Raw genomic sequence first — 22,969 nt, 5'->3', positions numbered from 1 at the left:
GGTTCTTTTCAACTTCTGACTTTGCCTCAAGACATCCAGAAAAGACCACAAGATCCCACCCAAGCAATCTGCCTTCAAATAGGCAGGAACTTTCCATTCTTTAGCATTTTATCCCTCAGCACATCAGCACAGATGCCTTTGCCACAGCTCCCGTCCACCGGGCTATATACCAAGGTAGAAAAAGAAGTTCAAAGAATAAAAAATACAGCCAAAAAGTCAGAAGTCTAAAAATGGAATCTCACCCCTAAGAAGCCCTAAATACCTCAAATTCCAGACCCTGCCCTCTACCTGTAAGTAAGTAAAGGATCCCATTTCTTGAGCCTGCTCTCCCAGGATCCAGATAAAAGGGTTTAAGATAAGGCCCTTAGATAGGTGATCCCAACCTAGTAAAGATAAGAGGAAGCTTCTTCCAGGAACTAGCTGACCATTAAGTTAGATTAAAATCTTAAAAGAACAAACAGCCTTGAGAAGCAGGAAGCTTCTCCTAGGAACTAAAGGGAACAAAAAGTTAAGCAATCTTGACAGGAAGCTTGTGATTTTCCAATGACACTACCCCTGCCCCCTTGGATTGTGGTTTCTCCCTTTAAATACCCTTTCTCCCAGCATGTCAGGGTCGAACCCCACTGCCCCTGCATGGGATATGAGTCTCGACCCCAGTGCACTGGTTCCTATCAATAAACCTCATGTTTATTACAGCAAGGACGGTCTCACGTGACTTCTTGGGGGGATGCATCATCCCGAGACTTGAGTGAGGGTCTCCCTGCTCTGGGGGTCTTTCAAAGCCAAAGTCTTGGGTCTCTTGGATGTCATGATGAAGGTAACAACTATGAGCATTCATTACCCAAGACATCAGATGGGAAGAGACTCAGTGGCACTGGACAATAACCAGGCAGAACAGGTAGCTCCAGAAATGGTTATGCAAGGGACTATCCCAGTTTTGGGCCAGCAAGAGACACCTGCTGGGAACCGGGATTAGACTAAAGGATGGGCTGATTTAGAATATACAGCAGAAGATAGGGCCCAAATTGCTTAGAAGAGGAAGGGCAGTGGCACACTCAAGGGTAAGGCTATACTCCCCAGAGAATAAACAAAAGACTCACTTTCCCAAAAGCAAAAATGGACTCATTTAACCCTCACCTGCACAAAGACAACAATTCACAGACACCCTAAGGTTGATTCTGAACAATTTAAGGATAGAGTGGTGACTACTTGTTTTAGCCACTTGGCAGTTAGGAGATTTACATAGCAAATATATTTCACCAATCATTTCTTAACTACACCAATACTCTGAAAGAGCAGGCCATTCTTCAAGGACAGAATACTAAGGGGAAGGCTTCAGAGGATGCAAAAGATAGAAAAAGTAGGAGATAGAAAGTACGAAAGCGGGGTTGGGGATTTAGCTCAGTGGTAGAGTGCTTGCCTAGGAAGCGCAAGGCCCTGGGTTCGGTCCCCAGCTCCGAAAAAAAGAACCAAAAAAAAAAGAAAGTATGAAAGCTGGGGTGGGGTAGCAAGGAGCTAAGGCTTCTGCTAAGGAAGCTTCTTAAGAACAGCAGCATTTATACTACCTACAAGGAAAATGGAAAGAAATGGGAGACTTCCATGAAGTCAGCAGAATCAACCATACAATGGACAAATTAAGGAGGGATCTGATCAAACAATGTTGCTCACTGAGTACAGGGCCATCTCATTAACATTAAAGACCATGCCTCCACTACTTTGGAACTCATGTCTTCAGGCCCATGTGGTAGCAATTTTTGGAATCTCAGCATCAGAGACAACCCCTCTCCAAAGAAACTGGCCCCAGACCATTAACAGATCTCAAAAGCATATGCCTGGTTTTAGAGAAGAAGCTCTGCTTTTTTAATACATACCTCAAGGCCTTAGGGAAAGGCCCCAGGTCCTAGGCCCCAGGCCCTTACAGGCTCTAAGATGTAGTTGAGTTTGAGAAGGAGCTATATAATTCTCTATCCATGAAGTCCTTATGGAAAGTCTTGCTCAATAAGGCCAGTCCTCGCCACAACAGTGTTTTTCCTTTTCAAATGGTGTCACCTGATGTCCTGCCCACCTGGCAGATCTATGCTTTTCTCAAGAAGAAAAGCGGTCCTTTATGGCACACCAGGCCTTAGTGGTGGTTGTGACCCTGCAATGGTCCATGAAGCTGCTTGTTAAAGGGCTGCTCTGTGATCTAGGGATGGGCCTAGTGGCTGTTGGTTAATCAGGGCTGTCTCCTGTGTTACCTTCTGAAGCCATATTTTCTGACTATCCGGGTGAACAACCATGTGTATCCTAGCATCCTAATCTCTAAGATGCTTGGTTACCATGCTACTTACCTGAGGGAGGCAGTCTCTCCCTGAGGTAAACTCTACTCAGTGTGATTCACTATTTCCCAGGCATTGGAAAATCCTTTACATCAAAGATTTTGTACTCTTTTCATCACAGCTTAATATCAATGTCTACTCCAGGAACTTTGAAAGTGGTAAAGTCACAGTCCAGAAAGGGACAGAATAAAAGGAAGTTGATAACTTCCCTTCTTTGACAATACTTAATATTAAGAATGAACAGTAAGGTAATCAATTTTAGATGATTGATGAGCGTCTGACTGGCCCATTTTTGGGTCTACACACCAGGCTATCAAGAATCTGAATAAAACATTGAACATAGTATGAAACCAAGATACTGTAGTTACACTAGTCCTATGAAATAGAAGATCTGCATAATGCAATGTGGCCCATCGACTCAGAGGAGAAAAGGAGAGGCAGCTAGGGGAACAATTATGGGAGGGTATAAGCGGGAGGAGGGCAGTGTGCAGAATGTAAACTGAATACATAAAAGAAATAAATCAGTTTATTAAAATGCAGGGAATGGCTTTTATACTCAAGCTCAAGGCCTAAGTACATAGCATGTGCTTACAGAAGTAGAATCTTTTTTCAGTTAGTAACTTAGTTCACTATCACCCAGTTAACAGAACATACCAGGAACACTGGAAACCATGTATGATGTGGAAATCACAAGAATGTACATGAAGAACAAGTCAAAAAAAAAAAAGGTAACATTTACCTTGGAATCAAATTTTACCATTAAGATTAATTAGTAAAGGAAAGAAAAACCGAAATATGCTAGCCTATCACAAATAAAGTTCTGATTATTTCCTTTGTTTGAGACAGGGTCTGATTTAGAACCCCAGCTGGCGTTGATTTGATGAGCATACTATAATGTATAACACATATTAAAAGTATACTAGATAACAGTCTGTGTTTAAGCAAGCGCCTTTCAACAAATATTCCTAGCATCGGAATCTTCTACAGAAGAGAGAGCTGAGAAGTCATTTGACGTTGGTCTCATTATTAGTAAAGGAGAATGTTCTTAACAGGATTATCGTCACGGCAGCCTAGTCTTGTCAATCTTGGGATCACTCCAACCCTTAAAGGATTTGCACTGATGCTAACTGCTCTACAGCTAATGTAGAAGAAATTCCTCACTGGTTTGTGTAGTTGGAAGGGGAAATTTACTGTGTTCCGATCATCCACACAACCATACTGTATGGTTAATTTTCACTGATATCATAAAATAGGTCATGGCCAAGAGGAATCAGTATTGAAAGCATTGAATTGCACTTGCACTTCTAAAGGATTAGAGTCCATGACAGCAATGGAGGCACATGGCGACAAGAAGACCAAAGAGCTCACTGGTTGAATCTCAGGCAGGATGGAGTCAGCAACTCAGATTTTAAAAAAACTATAAATTAAAATATCAAACAATTGGCACTGGTAAGATGGTTCGGTGGTTAAGAGCACTGACTGCTTTTCCAGGTAGACTGAATTCAATTCCCAGCTACCACAGGGTGGCTCACTACCATCTGTGTTGGGATGTGATGCCCTCTACTGGTTTATCTGAAGACAGCTACAGTGTACACATAAAATAAATAATTCTTTTAGAAAATGTATTTTTAGAAACATTCCAACAATTTATGATGGGGAAGCTGATCCCAGGGTATGTGCCATCTTATAGAACACAGAGTTATCAATGGGATAATAAAGAAATAGAAAACACACAGACACAGTAAGACACAAAGATACAATAATCAAGACTGTGTGCAGTCTTGCTGACATAATGAGGGAACGGAGAGAAAAAGCCATGAACAAAAGCACAAAATATAGTCAAGCTTTCATCAAACACTTAAGGAGACTCTGCCAGGCATAATGTCAACTTGACCATTATTACCTATGATTGTATGTGTGAAAAATTTACAAAGAACAGAGACTTCACAGCCACCACAAAAATACCTCAAACTGCCCTCTAATCTGTTTATTTCTTACCGTCAGTGGCTACTGATCTTTCTCTCAAGAGTGCTTCCCATCACCGCCTGTCTATCAGTTTCTAAACAATTAGTAAAATGTAGCAGGCAAACCAAAATGTGGAATGCAGTGTTCACAAGTCCTAGGAACCAGACCTTCATTTCTTAGAAATTATCTTTTGACTTCACAACAAAGGCACTGTTCATCCCTAATATTAAATACTGTCACAACAGCAATGTTATCAACTTCCTTTTGGGGTACAGAGCTAAACAAAGAATTCTCAAATGAGGAAAATCGAATAGCTCAGACACACCCCCTAAATTGCATCTCCATCAAATGATCATGTGGTCTGAAATGCTGACAATGAGCAAATTAGGAGGCAGAGACAAGAATATATGAGAAAACTGTGAGAGCCTCAAACCAAATCAGTCATTTAAGTATTAACAATCCAAACACTGGGGCTGGAGACATGGCTCAGTGCTTAAGAGCACTGACTGCTCTTCCAGAGGTCCCAAGTTCAAATTCCAGCAACCACCTGGTGGCTCAAAACCATCTGAAATAAGATCAGATGCCCTCTTCTGGTGTGTCTGAAGACAGTTACAGTATACTGATATATAGTAAAATCTTTTTAAAAATTTTAAAAAGAGAGAGGAAAATTTCATTTAAAAAAATGTTCAACATTCTTAGTCATCAGAGAAATGAAAATCAAAATGGCCATGAGATTCTACCTCACGCCACTCAGAATGGCTAAGATCAAAACCTCATGTGACAGCACATGCTGGTAAGGATGTGGAGAAGAGAAACATTCCTCAATTGCTGGTGGGTTTGGAAGATGGTACAAACACTCTGGAAATCACTCTGACTGTTCTTCAGAAAATTGGACATAGTCGTCCTTATAGACCTAGGTATATCACTCCTGGGCATATACCCAAAAGATGTTCCAACATATAACAAAGGTACATGCTCCACTATGTTCATAGCAGCCTTATTGATAATACCAGAAGCTGGAAAGAACCCAGATGTCCCTCAGCAGAGGAATGGATACAGAAAATGTGGTACATCTACACAATGGAGTACTACTCAGCTATTAAAAACAATGACATCATGAAACTCACAGGCAAATGGATGGAACTAGAAAATATCTTCCTGAGTGAGGTTACCCAGTAACAAAATAATAAATATGGTATGTACTCATTGATAACTAGAGGTTAGACAAAAAGCTCAGAATACCTACAATACAACTCACAGACCATATGAAATGCAAGAAGGAAGACCAATGTGGATGCTTCAGTCCTACTTAGAAGAGGGAATAAAATAATTACAGGAGGCAAAAAGACGGAGAGGGAAAGGCTGGGCGGGCAGTGGGGGTGGGAGAGCATTAGTTGTGGGGAGAGACAGGAAGAAGTACAGAGGGTCAGGAAATGGAAGGGAAGTATGTAGCAGTGGGGAATGAGGAACTGGGAGTAGCCACTAGAAAGCCCTAGATGCTAGGAAAGCAAGAGGCTCCCAGCACACAACTGGGATGGCATTGGCTGAAATACCCAACAAAGGGGAAAGAGAACCTGTAGAGACCATATGCAGACCCAGTTGAGGGATGGGGCCACACACACATCTCAAAAATATTAACACACGATTGTTCCTGTCTAAGGGAAATGCAGGGACAGAGAATGGAGCAGAGACTGAAGGAAAGGCCATCCAGAGACTGCCCCCCCCCATGCTGATCCATCTTATCTGCAGACACCAAACCCAGACACTATTGCTGATGCCAAGAAGCATGCGCTGACAGGAACCTGCTATGGCTGCTCCCTGAGGGGCTCGGCCAGAGCCTGACCAATACAGATGTGGATGCGCACAGCCAACCATCGGACTGAGTGAGCACTAGGACAGCAGAGAGGACTTAGGGGAAAGACTGAAGAAGCTGAAGGGGTTTGCAACCCCATAGCAAGAACAACATTATTACCACCCAGATTCCCCTAGAGCTACCAGGGATGAACCACCAACCAAAGAGAACACCTGGAGGGATCCATGGCCCCAGCTGTTCACATAGCAGAGGATGGCCTTATCTGACATCAATGGGAGCAGGGAAGGCCCTTGGTCCTGTGGAGACTCTGCCCCAACTTAGGGGAATGCTAGGGAGGTGAGGCAGGAGTTGGTGGGGGCGCACGAGAGGGATATCATAGGGGGTTTGCAGAGGGGAAACCAGAAAGAGGGATAACATTTGAAATGTAAATAAATCAAATAACCAATAAAAATGAACGAATTAATGAGAAATGAAATATAAAATGTGAAATCAATCGTTGACTCTTTCAAAAGAAAAACATTATTAATAATAAGAAAATCCCCACATATCCATACCAATTTTGAATAAGTAAAGGCCATTCCCTGGCAGAGAGAATGGCTTTGACCTGGACCCTATGTGGAATGTTAGGTGCTAGATAAGTAACTTAACACACAGCTGGAACTTACGGCATTCTTCTAAACCCACTGAGCTGAAGTAATTGTGCAAGTGGATTGGACACAGCTGCAAAGGGGTACCCTCCAGTTGGAAATTCAATATGCATTGATGAAGCCAACCTCCCCAAAACATATGATTTTGTATAGAACTTGGGTGAGTTTATCCATATTTGCTTGTATAAAAGTCTTTCTTCTCTGAGGGTGTCTCTCTTCTCCTGGCTCATAGAAGTTTACTGCTCCAAACTTCCCCCAAGCCTATCAAGTGAGTGCATCTGGACTTGAGGGAAAGGATCTAGCAATCAATCCTTTACTCAATTACCCGATTCCCTTTTAGTAGACAACGTTTGAGAAAAACTTGGAAATAAACATTAAAGTCACCTTTCAAAGTGTGTCACTTTTCTCCCTGTGACTTCAACTACCAGGCTGGAAGTTAAAGCAGCCCAGTTCCCTGGAGATAGAAGAAAGGCTACTTAACCCCCTGCTGTTTTAAGGTGAGGGGCTACACACCAGAGATTGCAGTTTACAGTCTGGCCTCTGAGGAACTCAGGAAAGTCAGCTACAGCTGCAAAGCGCCTTAGACTTAAAATAGGTAAAACGGCAACCCTAAATATCTCGCATGACCAAGTCTTGCCCCCGCGGACATTCTTCCCCTCCGCTGCCTAAAAGAAACCAAAAAGAAAGAACAGCCAGGGTTGGCCCCCTGCATCCCACCACACCGAGTCCCGCCCGCTCCTTCTGGTTTTGGGCAGCGGTCACCTACTCACCATGTCCCGACTTAGTAGATTGGCAGCACGTCCATAAGACACCAGGCAGCCGACATCAAAACACATCAGGCCAATCATTCAAGCCCGCTAAGCAACTCCGGTAAATTGGCTGCTGGAAACAGGGCACCAGGAAGTACACTCCTCTTCTACTAGTGAAGGGCCTGCCTGGAGGCCCTGATTGGCCAGTGAATCTTGAGTGACATGAACCCCTCCCGCAGGATTGGAGTTTGCTGAAGGCACACAGCATAGCGTTTCTGGCCCAGGACTCTAGTCAGGGAGCTTACCCTTCTCAGAGCTGCAAGATTTTTATTTCAGTATCTCTTTTGTGTGTCTTCCAATAACCTATCTTGCTGCCTTCCAGCACTCAGCAGGAGATTCTTCCTCCTGCTCTTGCTGCTGTTGCTGCTCCTCAATCAAGAGGGATAACTTGCAAGTTACAATATTCAGCTTGGAGCAGACTGAAGTATAGGTTCCAAGGATAGTAACAATTAAAGAGAGAGTTTAGGACACAAAGCGTGATGTTTGTTTCTCTGATTGTACGCTGACGTCGGGAAAATTGCAGCTAATATTCAGCTGCTACATGTGAGACTGCAAACAACCCTGGGAGAAAAGCAGGGAATGGATGGCGACAGCTACGGAGCACTAAAGTTAGAAGCACATCTTCCTCAGTCGGAAGGTGAAACATCATATCTGTGTTAGTAAAGGTTTTCCAGATGAACAGAACTAATACAGTGGATCTGTCTATGTGTGCATGGAGTGGATATATAAGAATGGCTCGCAGAATGTGGTCCAACTAGTAAAACAAAAACTGTATTGGAAGAAATTTGAAGAATACAGCAGTAGCTGTGTGTCTCAGCTCGTCTTTACCATATGCCAGAATTAAAGAGGAGATGCTAATGCCAGAAAAATAAAATGATCTTTCTAGCCAGTGTAGGGGAAGAAGAGAAAGAACTACCAACTTCAATATCCTTTAGACATGGAAGCGCCCACCACAAGCTATGGCCTAGACTAATTTTTTCTTGTCAATCAATACCTCCAGATTAAAGAAGAGATTTCCCATCTTGAATATTGCAAATAATAACAATCCCTCAGAGTGCCCATCTGTTTGGTTTTAGGGAACTGAACTCGTGTAACTAGAGTAATTTGAACTAGCTGCATTAGTGTCAACAACAGTTCACAGTAAGTTCAGGTCTTTGTCCATATTCTTCTTTCTTTACATTTGTTTCTACTTTATTTATTTTCTTAGATATTTTATGTATTTACATTTCAAATGTTATCTCCTTTTCCCCTTCTCCTATACCCCCGCCCCCTACCCTTGCTTCTATGACGATGCTCCCACCCCCACACATCGATTCCAAACTTAACGCCCTGGCAATACACTTTCCAGATTCTTCATTGCCTGGTCTGTGGACCAGAGTAATGGTCAGTCAGGGTGATTATCGACCAAGGGAAATTGATGACGTCACTACTCATTGCTAATGTCAAGTATTGCCAATACAGGAAAATTTTCACCTTCAGAGCCAAGCCTAGAGGAGATGCAGGACTGTCCTCCCATCATGTGGCCTTAGAGACAGGACTAAAGCTTCAAAGCAATTCTCTATTACGTAGCATGACTCAGCCTGGGCTTCAGCAGACCTTGTCCTAAGCAGAACTTGTAAAAAGGGGAAAGAAATCCTTGTGCCTGGGACACATCACAGAATGCAAACAAGTAAGAGTTCAGAGCAGTGCTGCATTAAAGGGAACCAGTGGAGGACTTTTTACAAACATAAATAGAATTGAAAAACACATAGGCATTCTGACTTAGAAAAAGAGCAGCCCTTTTCCTGGAAAAGCATTTATCAAATACCGTTTGACCTTGTCTCTATCTGGAGCGTTGGCTGCTGGGACCTGGAACTTGCCACAAACAACTACGGGCAATGAAGGCCTGTGTTTCACATTTCTGAGCTGACTTCTCTATGTCAATGCTGACTGCACATATCTCCCCAGGACAGTAACCTAAGTGCAATTTGAATACTCATGGGCTTCACTGACATCACAAATCCTACACCCACGGATCTAGTCTGTTTTCATTCACCCAACAGGAATTAATACATTCTGTAAAATTACTAAATCACCACCCTGCCATGATCAGGTCCTTTTTTTAAATGGCTACTCCAGTAGCTGATAGTGCCCACCCCCAGTAGTGTACCCAATAAACTTCCTCCTATTCTGGTCTGAATGCAGAGGCTATGCCCCTCATGCAAATCCTTTCCCTCTGGATGCAATAAACAGTTCATTATATGACTCAAATGTGAACTTTTAAAACACAGTGATAGTACAGATGTTAACTTAAGATTCAGCTGGTGTTATCAGTAGGACAGCAATGTTACTGACGTGGGAAATAACATAGTTGAATGAGGGCTCTGTGACTCGCCATGGAAACGCTTGTCTCAGAAACAATGTTCTAAAAGGCTGGATGCACAGCTGGTGTAGAATTAACATCCTTTCTCAGGGAGAGATCACTCATTCCCCTCTGGCTGATGCCCAAAGAAGAGGCAGCCTAGGACAGGTTTTGAGTTCCACATATGCTGTCATCCATAAGTCTCTTTTAAGTATGGGTTCTAGGTGATGCTTTGAACAATTTAATTGGGGGCGGGAACTTGCAAGTTTAGTCACTGAGATAGTTGGAGATTTACACAGCAAAACTATCTCATACTAGTCCTTAATGTTTTGATCAAAAAGACAGACTTAAAAGATGTTTCAATGCCACAACTCTCCCATATACAAAGGACACAGAACACAAATACAGAATACATCAAGGAACACTCACATGACACTACAATGGTTACTGTTCTTACCTGAACAACTGTGCTGAGCTATTCTAACCTCAAGGTAAATTAGCTTTTCCTCCTCAGCAAGCTGGTTCAGAGGAAGGCAATAGATGCCTCAATGCAGGACATAAAGAATTACATTTCGACTAGCCCTGACTGCTCTCTTTCTCAGGACCACGACTTCACTGCAGAGAATTCCAGTGTTTTAAGGTATTCTTTTTGAATTTTTTTTTTATATGTATGGGTATTTTGCCCCCATGTGCCTGTGCACAGTATATGCTTGGACCAGCAGGGGGAAGCAGATCCTTTACAGAGATAGTAACCACGGAGTTTTGGGAATTGGCCTCCTGCCCCACTAACAGTGCCTTATCAAACTGCTGTGCTATCTGAGCACATTTTTATTTAAATTTTATTTTTATACATCTTGATCTCAATATATCATATTACTTTTTTGCCTCCCTTATCTCTTCCTTATGGACCCTGAAATCCTTCCTTTCCAATTTCTTGTTAACCATGTGTGAAAAAGTATGCACAAATAAATGAATAACACCTGCTTTGTGAGGTGCTGTTTGGTGTGTACATGATTTCAGGGATAAACACTTTGCATTGGATGTGCCATTAGGGAGCTCCTACCGGTCTGAGGAAAAATTTCCCACTTACAGTAGCCTGGCCCTGAAGTAACCAGGGTGTTTCAAACAGGAAACATTATCAAGTATAGATAAATTGGAGTGTAAGTACCTCAGCTAACAATGGTGTCATTACCCTGAACCTCTGTAGCTGCAAGGAAGTCTATGGTTAAAGGCCTGAGCCAATCACATTCTGACTTGTTTCTCTAGGACTAGCACCATACCCCATTGATCATTTTCACTTGGATGACCTCGAAATCCTGAAACGGCTGTCTCCACTTTTCAAGCACGGTGATTACAGGCCTGTGCCACCAGGTCTGGCTAGGTGGCTTCCACTTTAGTGAGTCATTAGAATCACAGCATGAGCAACATGAGCAGTTCCATATATCTATTCAGTAATGACAGAGCATTCTGAGTCTGGGTTTCACCATCTGTAGAAAAGGACAGAACTCTGCCCTTTTCCTTTGACTTATAACAGAAATGATGAAGCAAAACAATATTGCTCCTAATTAGAAAGACAGTGGAGGGGCCAGAGAGATGGCTCAGTGGTTAAGAGCACTGACTGCTCTTCCAGAGGTCCTGAGTTCAATTCCCAGCAACGACATGATGGCTCACTACCATCTGTAATGGGATCTGATGCCCGCTTCTGGTGTGTCTGAAGACAGCTAGAGTGCACTCACATTCATTAAATGAATAAATGTTTAAAGAGAGAGAGAGAGAGAGAGAAAGAAAGAAAGAAAGACAGACAGACAGACAGTGGAGCTGAAGGGAAGAGGGCTGCATTTCATGGTAGAAATCTATTGCTAGACTTAGGAACACAGTCTGTGTCTTTGCTACCCTAACCAGATAGACTCAGCCACTCATCCCCATTAAGCCAATTGAAAGAACTGACTCATATAGCTGTGACATGTTCACCTATAATGCTGGTATTCTGTAGGCAAGGTGGGCAAAGTTCTTTGAGATCATACAACAAGTAGGAGTTCCAGGCCAGCCAGAGATTAGAGTGAAAATACTCTTTAAAATAAAAGAATACAAATGAAGGAAAAGGAAAAAAGGGGCATTTTTTATAACAGTTGAAAAAGATTAACATATTTACTCCGCGTGACTCATTTGGAACAGCAAATTTTCTCCTATTCCTAAGTCCTTAACAGAATTCTAGCTCTTCTTGCCTCTGAAAAGTATTCAGTAAATGGGAAGATATGCGGAGAAGTTCATACCTAGAGGAATCAGTCATTTTCCAGAGACTCCAAGGGAAATTCAAAGCTCATGGGGTACACTGTTACACTACAGCATAACCAAAGGGAGAGATATGAATGAATCTTTAGAATATCTACTTCCTGCCAGGAGGGCAGGTTACAGGTATGACCTTGTGGGACTGAAAGACTTTATGGTCTAATTGGAGACTGCCATGCTGGGTATGCAGGGGGCTATCACTGACATCTCTGTGTACGTGCCAAGAAAAAAGAGAGGTTAACAATCAGACAGGAAGAATCGGGAGGGCCTTTTCTTCCTCTGGCTTTTACATCCAAAGCCCCACCCCCAATATTTCATCCATACTCCATGGTTCTTTCTAAAGGCTTGACTTCCACAGATTTATGAGAGTGACTTCTGTTTGAGGTCCATCGTCCCCTGAGGACAGCCTTGATGTCACCGAGAGTCACCACCACTCAGAGTTCCTAACTGTAAGTTTTGCAGGCATCAAGGAATCAGAATACAATCCTATTCAGCAAACAAATCTTCATACATACATGTTCCTTTTCTCTCCCTACAGGAAGCATAAATTACATCAGAGGTCTACCTCCCAGGCATTGCTGTGGGCTCCCAATGCTGCCAAATGAGTCCAGAAGCCAGGCACATTGTTTCAGGAAATTTCAGTAAAAGGAGGTTTGCTCTTTCATCTAGATACAGATGTCATTCTATAGGATGGCTCTCCAAGAACTCTCTATGTACACAACCATGGTCTAAAGCGCAGAGACTGGACTGCCACCGTGCCCATTTCCTGGGCTTACAGTTATGTACCTCGAAGACACACTGAGGTTTTCCTATGTCTTACATTTGAATCAAAGAATGGATGAATGATAAACTAAGATTTAAAAAGGAAACCTCATACTTTTGATGTTCGGTAATATGTACTGATATTTTATGACAATAAGTTAAACTGGCAAATCATTTCATATATTCTCAAAAACTGGGTTCTTTCCTTTGTAATCCCTCCATGTAAAAATGTTTCAACTGTGTTTGTGAATATACACCTGTGCCATGGGTGTAGGTAGCAGTGAGAAAACACCTCACAGATATCTATTATCAACTTCAACTATGTGAGTTTTAGAGATAAAACCCAAGGATGCTTTGAGCTTCAAGTGGCATCATTGATCCTTATTTTGTTTAACATTTTATATACTGCTGGTGTCTGACATACATATGCCACACCCTAAGTATAGAAATAAGAAAAAAATTTGTAGGGCTGGAGAGATGGCTCAGCGGTTAAGAGCACTGACTGCTCTTCTGGAGGTTCTGAGTTCAATTCCCAGCAACCACATGGTGGCTCACAACCATCTGTAATGGGATCCAATGCCCTCCAAATGCACAAAACAAAGAAAGAATTTTAAAAGCAGTAAGGAAACAAGGTCAAGTGACATATAAAGGCAGACCTATAACAATTACACCAGACTTCTCACCATAGACTAAGAAAGCCAGAAGATCCTGGAGAGATGTCATACAGACCGTAAGAAAACACAAATGCCAACACAGGTTACTGTAGCCAGCAAAATTTTCCATTAACATAGATGGAGAAACCAAGATATTCCATGACAAAACCAAATTTATGCAATACCTTTCTACAAATCCAGCCTTACAAAGGAAAATAGATGGAAAACTCCAACACAAGGTGAGAAACTAGACTGTACAGAAAGCAAGAATATAATTTCCCTGCAATGAAACCAAAAGAAAGACAAACATAATTCCACCTTTAACAATGAAAATAAAAGGAAGCGACAATCACTATTCCTTAATAACTCTCAAAATCAATGGACTCAATTCCCCAATAAAAAGACATAGACTAACAGACTGGATACGTAAAGAGGACCCAGTATTTTGCTGCAAGCAGGAAACACACCTCAGAGACAAAGACAGACACTACCTCAGAGTAAATGGCTGGAAAACAATTTTGAGAGCAAATGGTCTGAAGAAACAAGCTGAAGTTGCCATCCAAGATTCATTAAAAAAGATAAGGAAGGACACTTTATATTCATCACAGGAAACATCCACCAAGATGAACTCTCAATCCTAAATATCTATGCTCCAAATGCAAGAGCACCAACATTCAAAAAAGGAACCTTACTAAAGCTCAAAGCAAACAATGCACCTCAAAGGATAATACTAGGAGATTTCAACATCCTACTCTCATCACTGGATACACCATGGAAAAAGAAATTAAAAAGAGTCATAGAGAAACTAACAGAAGATAGGAACCAATTGGATATAACAGATATCTATAGAACATTCCATCCTAAAAGCAAAAGGATATACCTTCTTCTCAGCACCTCATGGAACCTTCTCCAAAATTGACCATATAATCGGTCACAAAACAGGCCTCAACAGATACAGGAACATAGAAATAATCCCAAGCGTCCTTTCAGATCACCACGCACTAAGACTGGTCTTCAATAACAACAGTAATGACAGGAAGCCCACATATACATGGAAGTTGAACAACGCTCTACTCAATGACAACGTGGTCAAGGAAGAAATAAAGAAAGAAATTAAAAACTTCTTAGAATTTAATGAAAATGAAGATAAAATATTCCCAAACTTATAGGACACAATGAAAGTGGTACTAAGAGGAAAACTCATAGCTCTGAGTGCCTGTAAAAAGAAACAGGAGAGAGCATATGCCAGCAGGTTGACAGCACACCTTACAGCTCTAGAACAAAAAGAAATAAATAAACCCAAAAAGAGTAGAAGTCAGGAAATAATCAAACTCAGAGCTGAAATCAACCAAGTAGGAAAGAAAAGGACTATACAATGAATCAGCAAACGCAGGAGCTGGTTCTTTAAGAAAATTAACGAGATAGATAAACACTTAGGCAGATTAACCAGAGGTCACAGAGAGTGTATCCAAATTAAGAAAATCAGAAATTAAAAGGGAGAGATAACAACAGAATCTGAAGAAATTTTAAAAAATCATCAGATCCTACTACAAAAGCCTATATTCAACAAAACTGGAAAATCTGGAGGAAATGGACAATTTTCTAGACAGATACCAGGTACCAAAGTTAAATCAGGAACAAATAAATCATCTAAACAACCCCATAACTCCAAAAGAATTAGAAGCAGTTATTAAAAGTCTCCCAACCAAAAAGAGCCCGGGTTCAGATGGGTTCAGTGCAGAATACTATCAGACCTTCACAGAACACCTCATACCAATACTGTCCAAACTATTCCACAAAATTGAAAGAGATGGAGCAATTCCAAATTCCTTCTATGAAGCCACAGTTAATCTTATACCAAAACCACACAAAGACCCAACAAAGAAAGAGAACTTCAGACCAAGTTCCCTTATGAATATCGACGCAAAAATACTCAATAAAATTCTTGCAAACCGAATCCAAGAACATATCAGAACAATCATCCATCATGATCAAGTAGGCTTCATCCCAGGGATGCAGGGATGGTTTAATATCCGAAAATCCATCAATGTAACCCACTATTTAAACAAACTCAATGATAAGAACGACATGGTCATTTCATTAGATGCTGAGAAAGCATTTGTCAAAATTCAACACCCCTTCATGACAAAAGTCCTGGAAAGATCAGCAATTTAAGGAATTTATGTTTACTATCTAAACATAGTAAAAGCCATATACAGTAAACCAGTAGCTAACATCAAACTAAATGGAGAGAAACTTGAAGCAATCCCACTAAAATCAGGGACTAGACAAGGCTGCCCACTCTCTCCCTACTTATTCAATATAGTTCTCGAAGTCCTAGCCAGAGCAATCAGACAGTGAAAGGAGGTCAAAGGGATACCAATTAAAAGGGAAGAAATCAAAATATCACTATTTGCAGATGATGCGATAGTATACTTAAGTAACTCCAAAAGTTCTACCAGAGTATTACTCAACCTGATAAACAACTTCAGCAAAGGGTCGGGGTATAAAATTAACTCAAACAAATGAGTAGCCATCCTCTACTCAAAGGATAAACAGGCTGAGAAAGAAATTAAGGAAATGACACCCTTTATTATTCCAAATAACATAAATATCTTGGTGTGACTTTAACCAAGCAAGTGAAAGATCTGTATGGCAAGAACTTCAAGTCTCTGAAGAAAGAAATTGAAGAAGATCCAAGAAGATGGAAAGATCTTCCATGCTCATGAATTGGCAGGATTAATATAGTAAAGATGGCCATTTTGCCAAAAGCAATCTACAGATTCAATGCAATCCCCATCAATATTCCTACTCAATTCTTTATAGAGATAGAAAGAGCAATGTGCAAATTCATTTGGAATAACAAAAAACCCAGGATAGCGAAAACTATACTCAACAATAAAAGAACTTCTGGGGGAATCGCCTTCCCTGACTTCAAGCAGTATTACAGAGCAATACTCATAAAAACTGTATGGTATTGGTACAGAGACAGGCAGGTAGATCAGTGGAACAGATTGAAGACCCAGAAATGAACCCACACACCTATAGGTACTTGATATTTGACAAAGGAGCTAAATTCATAGAATGGAAGAGAGGAAGATAGCATTTTCAATAAATGGTGCTGTTTCAACTGGAGGTCAACATATAGAAGAATGCCAATTGATCTATTCTTATCACCATGTACAAAGCTTAAGCCCAAGTAGGTCAAGGACCTCCACATCAAACCAGATACACTCAAATTAATAGAAGAAAAAGTGGGGAAGAGTCTCGAACACTTGGGCACTGGGGAAATTTTCCTGAACAAAACACCAATGGCTTATGCTCTAAGATGAAGAATAGACAAATGGGACCTCATGAAACTGCAAAGCTTTTGTAAAGCAAAAGACACTGTCAATAGGAGAAAACAGCAACCAACAGATTGGGAAAAGATCTTTACCAATCCTACATCTGATAGAGGGTTAATATCCAAAATACACAAAGAACTCAATAAGTTAGACTCCAGAGAGCCAAATCGCCCTATTAAAAAAGGGGTACAGAGCTAAACAAAACATTCCTAGCTGAGGATTATCGAATGGCCAAAAAGCACCTAAAGAAATGTTCAACATCCTTAGTCATCAAGGAAAAGCAAATCAAAACAACCCTGGGATTGCACCTCACACCAGTCAGAATGGCTAAGATAAAAAAACTCCGGCGACAGCAGATGCTGGCGAGGATGTTGAGAAAGAGAAATACTCCTCCATTGTTGGTGGGACTGCAAACTGGTACAACCACTCTGGAAATCAGTCTGGAGGTTCCTGAGAATATCAGACATTATACTACCTGAGGACCCAGCTATACCTCTCTTGGGCATATACCCAAAAGATGCTCCAACATATAACAAAGACACATGCTCCACTATGTTCATAGCAGCCTTATTTATAATAGCCAGAAGCTAGAAAGAACCTAGATGCCCTTCAACAGAGGAATGGATTCAAAAGTGTGGTAAATCTACACAATGACTTCAGCTATCAAAAACAATGACTTCATGAAATGCATAGGCAAATGAAATGAACTAGAAAATATCATCCTGACTGAGGTTACTCAATCACACAAAAACACACTTGGTATATACTCATTGGTAAGTGGATATTAGCCAAAAACTCAAATTACCCAAGATGTAATCTACAGACCACAGTAAGCTCAAGGAGAAGGATGACCAAAATGCAGATGTTCCCATCCCTTTTTAAAATGGGGAAAATATTCATAGGAGGTGATATGGAAGCAAAGATTAGAGCAGTGACTCAAGTAATGGCCATTCAGAATCTGACACACCTGTGGCCCATATATTTGCAGCCACCAAACTAGATAAGATTGATGAAGCTAGAATATGCATGTGGAAAGGGACTGGCTATAGATCTCTCCTGAGAGACACATCCAGAGAATGTCCAATACAGAGGTCAATGCTAGCAGCAAACCACCGAACTGAGAATAGGGCCCCCTTGGAGGAATTAGAGGAAGTATTGAAAGAGTTGAAGGAGCTTGCAACCCCATAAAAACAACAATGCCAACCAACCAGAGCTTCCAGGGACTAAACCACTACTGGACTGACCCAGGGCTCCAACTGCATATGTAGCAGAGAATAGCCTTGGTGGGGCACCAGTGGAAGGGAAAATCCTTGGTCTTATCAAGGTTGGAACCCCAGTACGGGGGAATATGGGGGGGAGGGCAATACGGGGATTTATAAGGGGAAATACATGTATGGGGGGATGGGGAGGGGAGGGAATGGGGGATTATGGACAGGAAACGGGGAAGGGAAATAACCTTCAAAAGGTAAGTAAAGAAATATATAATAAAAAATTTAAGAAAAATGGAAAATAAAAAGTCATGTCAAGGGGTTGGGGATTTAGCTCAGTGGTAGAGCACTTGCCTAGGAAGCGCAAGGCCCTGGGTTCGGTCCCCAGCTCCAAAAAAAAAAAAAAAAAAAAAAAAAAGTCATGTCAAGAATGGTCTTTAGAGGTAAATAAATGTCATTGAAAAAATGCAAAGGTAAATTAACTTTGAAAAGGAAGAGGCATTCACTGACAGAGGCTGTGGCATTACTAAATTACTTTTGATCTTTCCCCTATGTAGACTGTTAGGCGCTGAGTCCCATAACATGACACACACAGCTGCAGCCAATGAGTGGTCTGTGTCTCAAACATCGAACTGACTGAACTATGTCAATGAGGACAGCACATATCCACATAGGACAGTACCCTAATTGGAAAATCAACATTCATTGCATCAACCTAATCGCTCCAAATTGTACACCCACCAATCTTGTGTGTTTTACATTAAAACGTATGAATTAACACTTGGTAGGAAATTACAAAATCACCAAGCCTTTGTCAGTCAGGTCTTTCTTTAAAATGGCAAGGCCTGCAGCTGAGTACTTTAAACATTAATGAGTCTGTGACCTAGCTATTACCTATCCTGTTTCACTCTCCAGTGTACACAGGACACTGTTTCTACTGTTCTGGTCTGAGAGCAGAGGCCATGCTCCACATGCAAATCCTCTCCCTGTTACTGCAATACACTTCATTCCATGACTCAAATAGGTAATTTTAAAACTCTCTTGTGGTACTACACTTAAATTGAAGAATTTAGAAACTTTAATCAAGAAGAAAGTAAGGGGGATAAGGGCACAAGAGCAGCAAGTCCGCTGCATCTGAGACACCACCGGAACCTGAAGGGACCAACTGGATAAACAGATCTCTGCCCCAAATCCCTTGGGAGGGAGAGCTGAACCTTCAGAGAGGCAGACACGCCTGGGAAACCAGAAGAGACTACACTCTGCCCACATCTCTGACTCCAGAGGAAAACACCAAACGCCATCTGGAACTCTGGTGCACAGAAGCTCCCGGAAAGGGCAGCACAGATCTTCCTGGTTGCTGCCCCTGCTGAGAGCTCATAAGCAACACCCCACGAGCAGAATTGAATCTCAGGACCACAGATAAGACAAACCATCCTGCTCCAAGCGACCTGCCTGGTCAATTCAAGACACAGGCCCACAGGAACAGCTGAAGACCTGTAGATAGGAAAAACTACATGCCCGAAAGCAGAACACTCTGTTCCCATAACTGTCTGAAAGAAAACAGGAAAACAGGTCTACAGCACTCCTGACACACAGGCTTCTAGGACAGTCTAGCCACTGTCAGAAATAGCAGAACAAAGTAACACTAGAGATAATCTGATGGCGAGAGGCAAGTGCAGGAACCCAGGAAACAGAAACCAAGACTACATGGCATCATCTGAGCCCAATTCTCCCACCAAAGCAAACACGGAATATCCAAACACACCAGAAAAACAATCTAGTTTCAAAATCATATTTGATCACGATGCTGGAGGACTTCAAAAAAGACATGAAGAACTCCCTTAGAGAAACACAGGAAAACATAAATAAACAAGTAGAAGCCTATAGAGAGGAATCACAAAAATCCCTGAAAGAATTCCAGGAAAACACAATCAAACAGTTGAAGGAATTATAAATGGAAATAGAAGCAATCAAGAAAGAACACATGGAAACAACCCTGGATATAGAAAACCAAAGGAAGAGACAAGGAGCCGTAGATACAAGCATCACCAACAGAATACAAGAGATAGAAGAGAGAATCTCAGGAGCAGAAGATTCCATAGAAATCATCGACTCAACTGTCAAAGATAATGTAAAGCAGAAAAAGCTACTGGTCCAAAACATACAGGAAATCCAGGACTCAATGAGAAGATCAAACCTAAGGATAATAGGTATAGAAGAGAGTGAAGACTCCCAGCTCAAAGGACCAGTAAATATCTTCAACAAAATCATAGAAGAAGAGCAGCAGCTCTCTGCTCCCAAACCCCGTGGGAGAGAGACCTCACCGCCTGGTCAGGTGGGCACTCCTAAGGCTGCAGAGCGGAGGAGACCACCAACACTGCCCACCCCTGCCCACATCCCTGGCCCAAGAGGCAACTGTATAAGGCCTCTGGGTTCCCGTAGGGGAGGGCCCAGGAGCGGTAGGACCCCTGCGCCTGAGACACCGCCGGAACCTGAAGGAAACAGACCAGATAAACAGTTCTCTGCACCCAAATCCCGTGGGAGAGAGAGCTGAACCTTCAGAGAGGCGGGCGCGCCTGGGAGGCCAGAAGAGACTGCACTCTGCGCACGTCCAGACGCCAGAGGAAAACACCAAACACCATCTGGAACCCTGGTGCACGGAGGCACGCGGAAAGAGCTGCGCAGATCTTCCCGGTTGCTGCCACAGCGGAGAGGACTTAGGCAGTACCCCACGACCAAACTTGAGCCTTGGAACTGCAGGTAGGACCAACTTTTCCCCTGCAATAAACCTGCCTGGTGAACTCAAGACACAGGCCCACAGGAACAGCTGAAGACCTGTAGAGAGGAAAAACTACATGCCCGAAAGCAGAACACTCTGTCCCCATAACTGGCTGAAAGAAAACAGGAAAACAGGTCTACAGCACTCCTGACACACAGGCTTATAGGACAGTCTAGCCACGGTCAGAAATAGCAGAACAAAGTAACACTAGAGATAATCTGATGGCGAGAGGCAAGCGCAGGAACCCAAGCAACAGAAACCAAGACTACATGGCATCATCAGAGCCCAATTCTCCCACCAAAATAAACATGGAATATCCAAACACACCAGAAAAGCAAGATCTAGTTTCAAAATCGTATTTGATCATGATGCTGGAGGACTTCAAGAAAGACGTGGAGAACTCCCTTACAGAACAAGTAGAAGCCTACAGAGAGGAATCGCAAAAATGCCTGAAAGAATTCCAGGAAAACATAAATAAACAAGTAGAAACCCATAGAGAGGAGACACAAAAATCCCTGAAAGAATTCCAGGAAAACACAATCAAACAGTTGAAGGAATTAAAAATGGAAATAGAAGCAATCAAGAAAGGACACATGGAAACAACCCTGGATATAGAAAACCAAAAGAAGAGACAAGGAGCTGTAGATACAAGCTTCACCAACAGAATACAAGAGATGGAAGAGAGAATCTCAGGAGCAGAAGATTCCATAGAAATCATTGACTCAACTGTCAAAGATAATGTAAAGCAGAAAAAGCTACTGGTCCAAAACATACAGGAAATCCAGGACTCAATGAGAAGATCAAACCTAAGGATAATAGGTATAGAAGAGAGTGAAGACTCCCAGCTCAAAGGACCAGTAAATATCTTCAACAAAATCATAGAAGAAAACTTCCCTAACCTAAAAAAAGAGATATCCATAGGCATACAAGAAGCCTACAGAACTCCAAATAGATTGGACCAGAAAAGAAACACCTCCCGTCACATAATTGTCAAAACACCAAACGCACAAAATAAAGAAAGAATATTAAAAGCAGTAAGGGAAAAAGGTCAAGTAACATATAAAGGCAGACCTATCAGAATCACACCAGACTTTTCGCCAGAAACTATGAAGGCCAGAAGATCCTGGACAGATGTCATACAGACCCTAAGAGAACACAAATGCCAGCCCAGGTTACTGTATCCTGCAAAACTCTCAATTAACATAGATGGAGAAACCAAGATATTCCATGACAAAACCAAATTTACACAATATCTTTCTACAAATCCAGCACTACAAAGGATAATAAAGGGTAAAGCCCAACATAAGGAGGCAAGCTACACCCTAGAAAAACCAAGAAACTAATCGTCTTGGCAACAAACAAAGAGAAGAAGAGCACACTAACATAACCTCACATCCAAATATGAATATAACAGGAAGCAATAATCACTATTCCTTAATATCTCTCAACATCAATGGCCTCAACTCCCCAATAAAAAGACATAGATTAACAAACTGGATACGCAATGAGGACCCTGCATTCTGCTGCCTACAGGAAACACACCTCAGAGACAAAGACAGACACTACCTCAGAGTGAAAGGCTGGAAAACAACTTTCCAAGCAAATGGTCAGAAGAAGCAAGCTGGAGTAGCCATTCTAATATCAAATAAAATCAATTTTCAATTAAAAGTCATCAAAAAAGATAAGGAAGGACACTTCATATTCATCAAAGGAAAAATCCACCAAGATGAACTCTTAATCCTCATCTTCGGTTGGTTTATATACAAGTGTGCAATTTCTAGGCTTGAAAGTAAAATGATGCTATCTGGTGCTGGATAGAGGAGCCTTATTTTTTATTATGGCAGCTTGCTATTTTTGTAACATGGTGATTTGGTTGAACACAATAAAGTACAGTAGTAACTGATCTCCCCTTCTTCCTGGATGAGTGAGGCGATGATTAAATGTTGATGTCAGCATCCTTGAGCATATTCAGATGAGCTTCTGCTTCTGTTGAAAAGGATGCTGTGTTTGATTGTGGTCCGAAGCTTTGAAGCACTACTTG

At 41.7% G+C, this 22,969-nt stretch overlaps 1 protein-coding gene across 3 annotated transcripts in view; it reads right to left on the bottom strand.

The window, feature by feature from the left end:
* The window catches only part of LOC134478816 (zinc finger protein 431-like), an 87,682-nt gene that overhangs the window by 42,434 nt on the left and 22,279 nt on the right, over positions 1 to 22,969 (bottom strand). The window contains exon 1 of one of the 3 annotated variants that reach the window (XM_063276859.1): positions 7,514 to 21,652. The exons of 1 other annotated variant lie outside the window; for it this stretch is intronic. In XM_063276859.1, coding sequence (XP_063132929.1) covers positions 7,514 to 7,591 — 78 coding nt within the window. In that variant the 5' untranslated portion in view covers positions 7,592 to 21,652. Of the gene's footprint in view, positions 1 to 7,513; positions 21,653 to 22,969 lie in introns of those variants that run through there. One more of the 3 variants, XM_039096295.2, reaches the window with a different exon arrangement.

Source organism: Rattus norvegicus, chromosome 17 (genome assembly GCF_036323735.1).
Source record: "Rattus norvegicus strain BN/NHsdMcwi chromosome 17, GRCr8, whole genome shotgun sequence".
NCBI lineage: Eukaryota > Metazoa > Chordata > Mammalia > Rodentia > Muridae > Rattus > Rattus norvegicus.
This window is presented reverse-complemented; position numbering and strand designations above follow the sequence as displayed.